We start from the raw sequence: 13,160 nt of genomic DNA on the forward strand, positions 1-13,160 counted from the left end.
TCAGCTTGCTGGTTTGACTGCAATAGGTCTCTCTACGAGACCTAAAAATAGAAGTAATTGTGTAGGCTGAGATCATTAGAACAATTAAACGATCTTTAGATAATAACAATAACTTTAAAACATCTTGGCTGAGCAAGCCAATTTTCATTATCTTTCCACAGGAGTCAAGAGGTGGAAACAGCTCAATGACAGAGACGAGCCTGTGAGTAATGCTAGCATGAGCAGGAATATATAGCTGAAAGAAGTTACATTTATGCAAATGCAGTCATCTCTCTTGCACAATCCATTGGTGAACAATGGCAATTGTCTTTCTTTCCTTTTTTCCTCAAATATAGTGGAACACGGGTATTCTACTGCAATCGTCGGAGTCCCTTGCAGTGTTGCTTTTTTCATTTTTTCAAAACCATTGTGCATTTAGTTAGTCCCCCAATAGCTTTGTGCTGTACCACATTAGCTTTGTGCTGTACAACGGCCCTGCATTTCATGCATTGTGTTTCACCTTGAAATTCTCTTTTTGTCGATCTTATGCTCTACCTCTAGTCACCCTGAAGATGCTGAACAAAGCAAATAGTTGGATATTTGAAATAGGCCCAAGCAATTTAATGAAAAAACCCCTATCTTCTTTGAACAACAAAGAACAAAGGATGAAGCTACTTTTGTCTACTGTCTTGTCAAAGTTGAAAAGTGGGGGAAGACTTAAAAACGGATGTAGAATGACGCCAATTCATAATCTCTTTGCATTAACTTGGGAAGAGAATGAGGGAGCTCATCAGAAAATCACCTAACCAGTTCCCACATTGATGGACAGAGCTCAAAGATGCAACCTCGTCTCTGATAAAGCACCCATTCTGAACCTTCATTATTAGTAGTCCCATGCTGTCACGGCCATCTTGGGGTTGTGAAGCTAGGCAAATCTGCGAAAATATTTATAGTAAAACAACATTTCTGACTCCCTTTTCACTTAAATACATTTGCTGTAAAATAAATTAATGAAATCCCAGTCTGTCTTTTACCTTATTCATCAGCCATCACCCTGGTATGCATACTGGCTTGAAGACTGGAAGCTCTCCAATTGGTGAACAGATCATGGTTAGCTGTAACGTTCAGAACTTTCTTCCGATGGTCGCTTTTTTCTTCCTCTTCTCCCTCTCTCTAGCTCTCTCTTCTTCTTCCTTCTGATGTGTTGTGTGTCCATCTCTTCTCATCTCATGGATTGCTTGTTTCTTGCATATATGTCTTCTGCCTCTGTCCTACATCCCTTTTTCTTGTCAAATCTATACCCTACCCTAGGAAGCCTTCATTTTTTGTTCTGTTTATGGAATGGTTTTCCATTTGCTAACGTTCCTTCTCCGAACACTTTCTCATTTCCACCAGTCCTCAAGTTGTACTTCCTGTTTCATTCCAAGTATGCATTTCTTTTAATTAATTAAAATTACTGATTTTTCTTCAAGCTATAAGATCTTTTCAGTAGCCTCTCCTGCTACCACAATTTAGTAAACCACATAATGATTCTGAATTCCTTTAAATGTCCTCTGCCTCGTTATGACTTTGCTATTCCAAAATACATCTCTGTAATGGAACGCGCCACATCGACCAGACACATAAAGTTCTCTTCTCGGGGATCTCCATTGATAGTCATAGGCATTTGAATAGTTTCACCCACATTCTGGAATCCCAGAGTACTTCTTCATAGAATATCTTCTTAAGTGTAGGCATTCGCCTTTGTTCGTGAAGGCCTACAGAAACACCTAAGAAAGAACATAATATGCAGCCTAAACACAGGCTACATTAGTGAAATTCTTCAGATTGTACTTAGAGAAGCATGAACGTACATATATATATATATATATATATATATATATATATATATTCACTGAAAAAACCATAGGTTTTACACCAGTTATAGTTACCTGGAAATTTTACTGGCATAAAACCATTGAAATTCCCACTTTATAATTAGTTGGACTCACTATAACTTGCCCGCCTGCAATGCACTGCTGATGACGTCACATATTACATCACTCATGACATGGTCAGTGACATCACTCATGACATCACTGATGACACCATCCAGTGAATGTGTGTCTTTCTGAAAAATAAATATGTTTTATATATGTATATGTATATGTAAAGGTCGATGGAAGAATAAATGTTTTAATAAGTGTGTAAATGGATGTTTTAAAAAAAAAAAGTTGATTGGTTAACTGGCTTATTAAATGTATCTTAGTGAATACATATATTAGCGAATACATTTTAAATATTTAAATATATGTATCAGTGTTTCACTTTGTGTATAAGTGGCTGCATGGGTTGGTGAGTAGCTATATGTGTGTGTATAGGGGTTATTAGATGTTTTTTTTAGCATCAGTATGAGTGTCTGAATGGTTTGGTGGGGGTATTACTTAGCACATAGATGCATCAATGACTGACTCACTGTTTGTATATGTTTTGAAGACAGCATATGTGCAGGACTGTATGGGTGGATGAGTGTGTATATGTGTGTGTTAGTGAGTGAATGACTGTGTCCCTAGTGTCTTTATCAGCAACGACATATGTTTTAATCTAGTATATGTGAGTATTGATGTATATAAGTGAGTATATGTGAGAGTGAGAGATTGTAAGAGTTCCTGTTTAAATAAGTATGTGTTTCTATAAGTGATTGTTTAAGAGAGTAAGTATGTGTAAGTTCCCTTAGAAGTAAGGTGGTAGTGTGTGTATACTTGTATATGCAAATAAATGGATGTTCAATAGTTTATTTGCATGTGTGAGTATGTGTGTGAGTAACTTTTGGATGACTGTCGGTGTGTAACAGGATGTATAGGTGTATCACTACATTTGATGAGTGAGTATATATATGAGTGACTATATAGAACTGTTTGTGAATGAGTGGATGTGTATATAGATGGTGGAATTACTGAATTGTTTGTTGTAACTGGTATGGGTACCTCCACTTTTTTGAAAATGTTAAATACTATTTTTGAATATGTGTTTCAAGGCTTATATTACACTGAAAGGAGGTCTGTTACTCTGTCACAAAGATGGTGTCATCAGTGATGTCATGAGTGATGTCACTGACCATGTCATGAGTGATGTAATATGTGACGTCATCAGCAGTGCATTGCAGGCGCGCAAGTTATAGTGAGTCCAACTAACTATAACATGGGAATTTCAATGGTTTTATGTCAGTAAAATTTCCAGGTAACTATAACTGGTGTTTTTTAAATGCTAATTCCTTTCTATATCGAGTTTCTAACCTTTTTTTTTTTTTTTACAATTGCTGTTTTGTGTAAGTATTCATTTTTGATTTTTTTTTTTTTTAATTTTTTTCTTTTGCGCTCTGGGTGCTTGCTCCGGTAAGCTCTCCGGTAAGTTCTCCGGTAAGCTTTCCGGTAAGCTTTCCGGTAAGCTCACCGGTAAGCTCACCGGTAAGCTCACCGGAAAGCGCACCCAGAGCGCTACTTTCGTTCGTGAAAAAAAATATGAATGAAAAGTTAATAATAATGCAAAACATTTCGTACCATACAAACAAAATCAGTTTTTTTTAAAAGGAAAATGATTATGCATTTCCGTAAAAGTTTGATGATGTCACTTCGGCGCGCAACGTAAGCGCCCTCGGAAGCGCCTACGTTCGCGCCGCGTAAACGCACCAGGAAGCGCCTACGTTCGCGCCACGTATGCGCCCCGGAAGCGCCTACGTTCGCGCCACGTTTGCGCACCCGGAAGCGCTCCGGAGCGCGCAGCGCAAGCGCGTCGGGTCATGTGACCTTAAAATAACACTTTTCATTGGTTACTAACAGTTTTTTTTACAAAGAATGAAATCCCCACCCATTTCCTTCACTTCTTCTTTCACTTTTGTGACTGCAAGACCTGCCTTTTTGCTCCTGGATATTTGTTGGTTTTACAATGGCTACCAGACAATCCAGCAGTGAGAATGAACCAGAATTCATCAATGAAGAGCCTCCTCAACGAAAAGTTAAGGAACATTTCATTTGGAAATTTTTTACAATCCCACCTGGACTAAAAAAGGTAAATGCTCCAAAAGTGCAGTGCAGGATCCGCAAAGAAGAGCTGTCACGAGGAAACCCTTTGAAAAAGTACTCTTTTGGGAACTTCACAATGATCCGGCATGTGGAGAGGAAGCACCCCCAGAATTTTGCCCGGGAAAGTGTCAGGGCTCTGGCACAAGAGGTTCCCAGTGATGGGGCCTCTACATCAACCGGATGAGCAACTTCTTCTGGGAGGGGGAGATCACAAGAGCTGGTTCCGAACATTCAACCTGCTTTTAACCATGGTGCCCTCAGATGCAGATACTGCAATCAACTGCTTACCTTTGGAGAACAAAGTGTACAGCTCATGGTTCGAGCATTAGAAAATCATCGCTGCCCTTCCCACCCCTAATTTTTTTTGTTTTTTTTGCTCCTGTTGAGCAGTTTTCATTCCCTGCTGCCTGGTTCTGGATCTGCTGCAAACGCCTTAAGCTATATGCAGGTATACTTGCATATAGGGCGTTGCCGTAATCTAGGCGGGAGATGACCATTGCCAGGGTGATCAGTTTCAGAGCGTCAAAAGAAAAGAAACGGGACACCTTGCGTATAGTGCGCAGTGAAAGAAAAGAAGAAGACACCACAGAACTAACCTGGGAGTGAAGGGTGAGCTGGGAATGGAGTTTAATGCCTAATGTTTTTACTGAGGTAGAGGGGACAGGTGGAGAGCCTAGGGAAGGGGGCCAAAACAAGGAAGACCAGGGACTGGATGAACCACCCGTTAACACCAGCTCAGTCTTGTCTGGGTTGAGTTTCAGATGGTTGTGATTCATCCAGTCCCGGATATGAATCATAATAGATTGGAAATTAAGAACAGAAGCAGGGGAAGAAGACAGATTAAAGACGAGTTGGAGGTCATCCGCATAATTATATACGGTGACCTCCATTTGCTGCAGTGAAAAAATAAGAGGGGCGATGTAAAGATTAAACAGAAGAGGTGAAAGGGAGGAGCCTTGGGGAACCCCGCACTGAACTTTCCGGAAGTCCGCAGAAAAATCACCCAGGCGAACCGCCTGGGTGCCGTCCCTCAGGAAGGAGGATAACCATACCAGGGCGGTACCCCCGATCCCCGCCGCCTTGACACGGGAAAGCAAGATGGTGTGATCAACCGTGTCAAAGGCGGCTGAGAGATCGAGGAGAACCAAGGCCTGGGTCTGGTTAGTATCCATTCCCTCCCTGAGGTTGTCAAGGACCGAAAGTACTACGGACTCCGTAGAGTGTGCGGGGCGGAAACCGGCCTGGCGGGGGGCAAGAACCCCGTACTTCTCCACAAAAGAGCTCAGAGCGCAGGTGACATGGCGCTCGACACTTTTGCCAAGAATGGCAGGAGGGAGATGGGGCGATAGTTGGCGGGGACTGAGGGGTCTGCGCCCGGCTTCTTCAGGATGGGGACAATAACTGCTGTTTTAAGTGGGTTGGGTACGACACCCCGAGAGAGAGAGCTATTGAGGAGGTGGAGGGGGGGGGTCTGGACAAGTGGTAAAAATGTGACGGAGGATGTCGGCAGGACAAGGGTCTAAGGGGGAGCTGGATTTGACAAGGGGGATTATCGAAGTCAGGGATTCCTTGGTCAAGGGAGGGAGGGCAACGAGTTGTCCCTTGGGGGGAGGACACTGAGGATCCACAGAAGTAGGAGAGGGAAGATGAATGTTGGCTTTGATGGTGGCGATTTTCTGAATGAAGAAATTATTTAGGGAGTGACAGAGTTCCTGAGAAGGGGTGGGCTTCAGAGTAGTTCTGTCGGAGAATGCCAGGTTATGCACAATCGAGAAGATTTCCCTCGATTGGTTCTCAGCTGCGAGAACTTTTGAGGAAAAATAGGCTGTTTTAGCCGCCAAGATAGCCTTTTTATATTGAGTCAAGATGTTAATGAACTCCAATCGGAGTAAGGGGCAGTAGTTTCTCCTCCAGGGTCGCTCCGCTCGGCGTACCGCTAATTTGGTGGTCTTAAGTTCTTCATTGAACCACAGGTTTGCATCCTTCTCCCGCTTTGAGGTGACCCGTTTCAGAGGGGCAAAAGAGTCGCATCCTGAAGAGAGCCACTGATCAATGGCCGTGACCTGGGAGAGAGAGGATAGACCTTGTAGGGAGGGGTAGGAGGCGGTGAGTAAGGCGGATAAATTGTCGGGGTCTACTCGCCCCCAAGCGCAAACCTAGACATTCTTAGGAAGTGGGGGCTTAACCGGGGGGTGGGTGGGAAGGGCAAATGAAATCAGATGATGGTCCGACCACGTGCAGGGTGAGATGGATAGGGACTCTACGGGACAATTCAAGGACCAGATCTGGTCTAATGTATGTCCTTTGACATGGGTAGGAGAGTGAATATGGGATATAAAATTGAGAGATTGAAGGGTGTCTGAAAATTCTTTTGAGGAAGGGCATTCTGCGGGGTCTGAAGGCCAAAAATTGAAATCACCCAAAAGCAAGATGGAGGAGTTATTGACTGTGATCGTGGCTAATACTTCCAAAAAATCGGGGAGAAACAATAAAGGGGATTGAGGGGGACAATAGGTAAGTACGCAAGTGAGAGGGGGCGTAATAGAAGTGGTGCGGATAGCCAGGTACTCCGTAGTGGCAATATCTGGCAGAGAAAGACTTTGAAAAGGGAGGTCAGCTCGGGCGATGACCGCTACGGCTTCCCCAGCCCTACCATTAGGGCGATCCGCACGTAGAGCATAATATGGGGCTGGGAGGGTGGCCAATAAAACGGGGAGAGAGTCATCGCAAAACCAGGTTTCTGTTAAAAAGAGAAGATCTGGTGCATGAAGGTCCAGCAGTACCGATAGTTCGTGCGAGTGGGCTACTGCAGACCGGGTGTTCAGATAATAGGCCGAAAGGGCTTTAGGGGATCCAAGGTTAACATCACCCCCAGAGGGGTGAGGGGGAATGTGATGAGGGGGAGGGGTGGCGGAAGAAGGAGCAGGAGACAGGCCAAGAGAGGAGATGCAGGAACAGGTAGTGGCGGCTAAAGGCCATGGGCCCTGGAAGCAGCGGAGTTGAGCGGGGGAATAGGTGATATATTGGGCAGAGTGACGTGCCCCTAGCCCCGGCGGTCACTTTTCTGGGTTCACTCCTTATGACATTCCAGATGTGTCATATTTAATTTATGACTAATCAATTCGCAAGGAGTTACAGATACGTCAGTATTTCTGACGTATCTGTAAACGCAAAATTGACGCATTACTGGAGTGCGTCACAAAAGCGACGCAGCTCCAGTAATGCGTCCTTTCACATGGGGAAAGCACTATGTGAAAGGTCTTGCGTCAGTCTTACACCTGCTGTGAGGCAGGCGCAAGATTTTGACGCAACAGCATCCTAAAAGTGACGCAGTGAAATCTCATAGATTTCACTGCGTCACTATTACAAAGCTTTTTGCGGGGGAACGCCCCCTCTGCATACATTATACCTGACGCAGGTATAATGTGGCGCAGGGTTTTAAAAAGTGACCCATCTACCTAGATGGGTCACTTTTTAAATATAGCGCAACGAGGCACATTTTTTTACACCGCTGGTGCGATGCATCACTTTTCTGTGTGCACTCCTTACGACATTCCAGATGTGTCATATTTAATGTATGACGAATCATGTCGCAAGGAGTTACAGATACGTCAGTATTTCTGATGTATCTGTAAACACAAAAGTGACGCATTGCTGGAGTGCGTCACAAAAGTGATTCAACTCCAGTAAGGCGTCCTTTCACATGGGGAAAGCACCATGTGAAAGGTCTTGCGTCAGTCTTACACCTGCTGTGAGGCAGGCGCAAGATTTTGACGCAACAGCATCCTAAAAGTGACGCAGTGAAATCTCATAGATTTCACTGCGTCGCTATTACCAAGCTTTTTGCAGGGGAACGCCCCCTCTGCATACATTATACCTGACGCAGGTATAATGTGGCACAGGGTTTTAAAAAGTGACCCATCTACCTAGATGGGTCACTTTTTAAATATAGCGCAACGAGGCGCATTTTTTTACACCGCTGGTGCGATGCTTCACTTTTCTGTGCGCACTCCTTACGACATTCCAGATGTGTCATATTTAATATATGACGAATCATGTCGCAAGGAGTTACAGATACGTCAGTATTTCTGACGTATCTGTAAACACAAAAGTGACGCATTGCTGGAGTGCGTCACAAAAGTGACGCAACTCCAGTAATGCGTCCTTTCACATGGGGAAAGCACCATGAGAAAGGTCTTGCGTCAGTCTTACACCTGCTGTGAGGCAGGCGCAAGATTTTGACGCAACAGCATCCTAAAAGTGACGCAGTGAAATCTCATAGATTTCACTGCGTCGCTATTAACAAGCTTTTTGCGGGGGAACGCCCCCTCTGCATACATTATACCTGACGCAGGTGCGGAGAGAGGTCCATTGACCCTTTGAAGGCTAAATTGTCTGACATTCTTCAATTTGCACTCTCTTTGGCGCAGCCGGGTTTTGCAGTGGCTACGGTCAAGGGTAATCTTTCGGCTTTGTCGGCTTTTCTCTGTCTGCCGGATCAGCCATCCTTGTTTAAATCTCCTGTGGTCTTGAGATTTTTAAAGGGTCTTATGAATAAATTTCCTCCTACTCCCTATATTGTGCCTCAATGGAACTTGAACCTTGTGCTTACTTTTTTAATGGGTTCACCTTTTGAACCTTTGCACAGGTGTCATGAGACTGTTGTCTTTTAAAACAGTCTTCCTAATTGCGATTACCTTGGCAAGGAGGGTAAGTGAGCTTCAAGCTCTTAGTTCAAAGCCCCCATTCTTGACCATTCATGCTGAATGAATAGTACTCAGGACCAGGGCTGCTTTTCTGCGTAAGGTGGTAACTCCTTTCCATCTGGGGCAGTCTGTTACCCTTCCTACCTTTTATCCTCCCCCTCACCCTTACAAGGAGGAGGATGAGAGACTTCATCGCCTGGACCCTAAGAGGGCGATTAGCTTCAACCTGGGCAGATCTAGAGAGTTCAGAGTGGATGACCAGCTCTTCGTTGGTTTTGTTGGTGCTAGAAGAGGCAAGGCTGTGCACAAGCGCACACTGTTGAGATGGATTGTCTTGTGCATCAAGATTTTCTACTCTCTGGCGGGTAAGGAACCTCCTGAAGGTTTAAGAGCTCATTCCACTAGAGGAAGGTCTGCTACATCTGTTTTGTCCAGGGGTGTACCTGTAGAGGACATTTGTAGAGCAGCGACTTGGGCTTCCCTCCACACTTTCGCAAAGCATTACTGATTGGATTCCGAAGTGAGGAGGGACGGCCACTTTGCTCGTTCTGTCCTCCAGGATTTTCTGGTATAGGAGAGTGGACTCCCTCCTCCGGTAGTGGGGACTGCTGTGGGACTCTATTCACAAGGAGAGGAATCCACTGGCAGATGTATCCATCAGAAGAACAAGTTACTTACCTTCGGTAACGCTGTTTCTGGTGGATACAGTATCTGCCTGTGGATTCCTCACTGACCTAACCGCCTCCCCGTTGTCCACTATTCTATACCTGATTTACTGTAATGTTAATATTTTATTGTCAAAGGAAATGTGTTATTATAATTGCTTTCCTTCTTTGGCTACACACTATGTGTGTTATTTTGTATATTTGGTACTATGTACTTCGTGTGTATATCTACTGTTGTAGATCTGTCCGTGTGCCTCGAAGGCACGGAAAAAAGGGCAAAACTGATGTCATCACGCCGACGTGGGCCTATTATGGAGTCGGTGGGGTCAGCAGAGCCGCGTACGATGCAGTGCCTCTACGACATCGTCCACATCGGTGCGTAGCTACAAAAGAATTTCCGAATGTTGCTGACACAGGGGAATATTAAGCATGTCAGTGTTAGAGACTACTCTGTCTCCATTGATGACCTACTCCTCTGACGGCCGAATGAAGTAATGGCCACCAGATGCTTGGGGATTTGACCGTCCACTCAGTTTAGAGTGGGAGGTCGAATAGCCAGTTTTCACTGCCCCTTACTGCCAAGTTTTGGTGGTAAGGGACAGTGGAAACTGCAAAGTGACCCCTACACCATAACTCCCATGATGTGGGAGCCATTTGTTTTATATTCTCAAAAACAAAACCTGGCTTTGGGATTTTGTTATTGGAAAAAATAAACTCATGCTAAAAGTATGACGTATGGTACCGTCATTTTGACAGTACCATTTGTCAAACTTTTAATTCTTTCACAAGAACCACTCTCATGGCAATTGCAAGATTACAAAGTGATTACATATTCAAAGGACAAGAAACATTATTTTATGACTCACCATCAAACTTTATCTGTTGTACCACCTGGCGCAATTTAAAGTTCAATAACAATTAATTCAAGCTGTAAACCAACTAATCAAATGTATATGGGTGCAGCTCTTTTCTGCGCAATTTGGTGCCTAATGACCCACCATCATTAACTGTATTTACTTTACTTGCATCCTGGATATTTGGGTGAAGCAAGAATGAGTTATTTTGGCATTAGGGCATCTATTGACACAAATTGTTATCCTATTCAAATTCTCCTTAGGTTTTCTTGAAGCCTTAAAAGGAGAGATCTAGAATTCTACATTTTGAAACCTTGTTTGGAGAAGGATTGTATGCAGCCACTTCAGTGGCTGGTCAGTACTGGGAAGCCAAATTAACCATTATGTTGTTACGATAATATTGAGATGGTGGACATTTGCAAGACTATGCAAGTAAAAGAGATGCAAACATTACTTACATATAATTGAGATGCTCAAGGCTACATAGTCTTGCTAAATTAGCTTTCATCAAATTAATGCTTTCTGCATTATCTGCCTTATTGTGCTTTTCTGACTTGTAACCTTAAGACAAAAATGCATGTTGTCTAGTAACGATTAGAATTCTAATATGGGGTCACATTCTGTCAAGTTCTAACAGAGCGGCTGTGACCCTCAGATCAAAGTAGCCTCTTCATTTTAAAGTTTTGCCCAGTATCCCATGATTTTGGTTGAGAAATTGGAATAGACACTAAAAATGCAGTTCCAAGTGGTATAAAATTAAAAGTAAGTGATTATTGTATTTGTCTCACTTGTATTTGTCCAGTGCATTTGCTCAGTTCCTCTGAACTTGACTTTTGCTCTTTTACTCTCGCCTTGACCTGAAGTTAGTGTTTATAATCATTTGCAATTCTTTTAGAAGAGAATGATCAGAATTCAGAAAATGAAGATGATGGAGAGGACAGTGAAGACAGTGACAGTGAGGAATCAACAGATGATAGTAACACTGACGACAGCTCTGACGAAGCGTCTGACTCTTCCAGTGATCCTGCAGAAGATTCCTAACAGTCTCGATTTCCATACATTGTACTGAGTACAATCATACTGTTAAATGTAATATGGTACAGTACCTTCGAAAAGCGATGGATGGCCCTCAACGAGCCAACTATCTTAAGACTGGTCCTAAAGGTGAAGAAGATACAAGAACTTTTTAGTGGGGTTTGTTAAATAGTTGGTGGAGGGCTTGAAAGGTACTTTCGCAACTTATATATTCAATTTTCGGGAAAAAACCCTTTACGAAAAGCAATCACATAAACTACTTTTGATGCATTGTAATGGAAAATCAAGTTGCTTGAAAGGACCCAAGGCAGCCTTTTTTCTTCTCTTTACTGGTATGATATATGCATGTGTAGAAAGAGCATTGATAAACCTTCATGTTAACAGTATGTGGTAACAATTACAATGATCTTTTGTACATGGTACTTACCTCAGAAAGTGTTAATCAGTGCTTTACTTATTTTCCCGAAGAAAATGTGAAAAATAGTAGTTCAGAGAAAATCGTAAAAAATGTTGTACCAACTTGGCATAATTGAGTATTTCTTTATCAAGACAACATACAGATAGATATCTATGCTTGTTTAAAGTTGAAAATCAAAAAATTTATTGTTTTATTAAGTCTTACGGTGGATGGTTATTGTCACAGGCAACAAATGTGCAACAGAAAGCTCTTGGTCAGTGCCACATAGAAGTGCACCTAACCGTAATTTTGATGACCCGGCACCGCTCTCATCAATAAAATTGTGTTCGATGTTTTCCATAGCTTTCTTGAAAGTGTGAAACGAGAGAGGTCATATTGTTGCAGAATGCAACTCCAATATTGAAAATCATGCTTCACCTGAACTATCCATGTTTTTAATTTATTTCTTTGTCCTGCTCAGACGATTGCATAATGAACCTTATTTCATTAGCTCGTGTGACTAACTGTGGGGTGTTGAGATTTGTAAGCAGTAGGTAAGAAATACTGATACTACGCTTACAAGAGTAACCTTTATGAAGAGGTAAGTTCCCTGCTCTTGATATATATATATATCTATACTACTATTATAAAGAGAGAACTGTGTCCTTTGAGCCAGGTAAACTCAAAAAGTACACCACCAATTCAAACACCCAAGACATCTTTGAAAACGTCATGGCAAGCAGAAAGACATAGGCTATATAAAAATAAAAAATATACGTTCTTTAAAAAATTTACAATAAAAAAAAAAGTAGTCCCTTGGAAGTAGCGCCGGCCGCGACGTGCGTGATGACATCGGGAGCACAGGGAGGAGCGGCGTGGGCTCTCCCTCTCTGCCGCGCGCTGCCTCTGGTCCGGTTCGTCACTGCCCGAATGTGGCTCACAGACAAGAGGGTACGAGGTGCTCCCGGAGCCCAGGCCAGGTTAGACTATCAGCTGTGCCCAGCCACGGCTGCTCCCCCGCCAAACACTGCCCACTTGCAACGCAGCTAGAGGGGCCTGGGATAGTCCTCCGCAACTCTTCCTCCCACCCTCTCCCCCCTCCTCCTGTTGCTCTAATGTTCCACGCCTCCCCCCCTCCTGCCCCCCATTCGTGTTTCTTGCTGTCTACACTCGGTCCTCCTGTCAGGTCCCCATTTCTCTCGCTCACCCGCTCTGTCTGACACTACACCCCTCCCTCCCTCCGCCCTGTGTTTCAAAAGATCCCACTTCGTGAGGACACTTCTGTTGGCGCTATTCTATTTTCAGTCCGTGAGGGCACTTCTGTCGGCGCTATTGTATTTTCAGTCCGAATTTATTCAAGCATGCTGGGGCTTTTAGCCCCATATCAAAAAGGTAACATTACATTTAACCCCATTAACTTTACAGCTGCTGGTCTGTTTTCTAAAGCCCACGTATGACTTTCT

General features: G+C 43.4%; 1 protein-coding gene across 3 annotated transcripts in view; it reads left to right on the forward strand.

Annotated features, from left to right (window-relative positions):
• The window catches only part of ERICH2 (glutamate rich 2), a 406,715-nt gene extending 394,663 nt beyond the window's left edge, over positions 1–12,052 (forward strand). For all 3 annotated transcript variants that reach the window (XM_086958687.1, XM_086958688.1, XM_086958689.1), the window contains one exon: positions 11,161–12,052. In XM_086958687.1, the coding sequence (XP_086814813.1) occupies positions 11,161–11,306 (146 nt within the window). In that variant the 3' untranslated portion in view covers positions 11,307–12,052. The remainder of the gene's footprint in view (positions 1–11,160) is intronic.
• The last annotated feature ends 1,108 nt before the right edge of the window (positions 12,053–13,160 follow it).

The sequence above is a fragment of the Lissotriton vulgaris genome, chromosome 2_1, assembly GCF_964263255.1.
Source record: "Lissotriton vulgaris chromosome 2_1, aLisVul1.2, whole genome shotgun sequence".
Lineage (NCBI taxonomy): Eukaryota > Metazoa > Chordata > Amphibia > Caudata > Salamandridae > Lissotriton > Lissotriton vulgaris.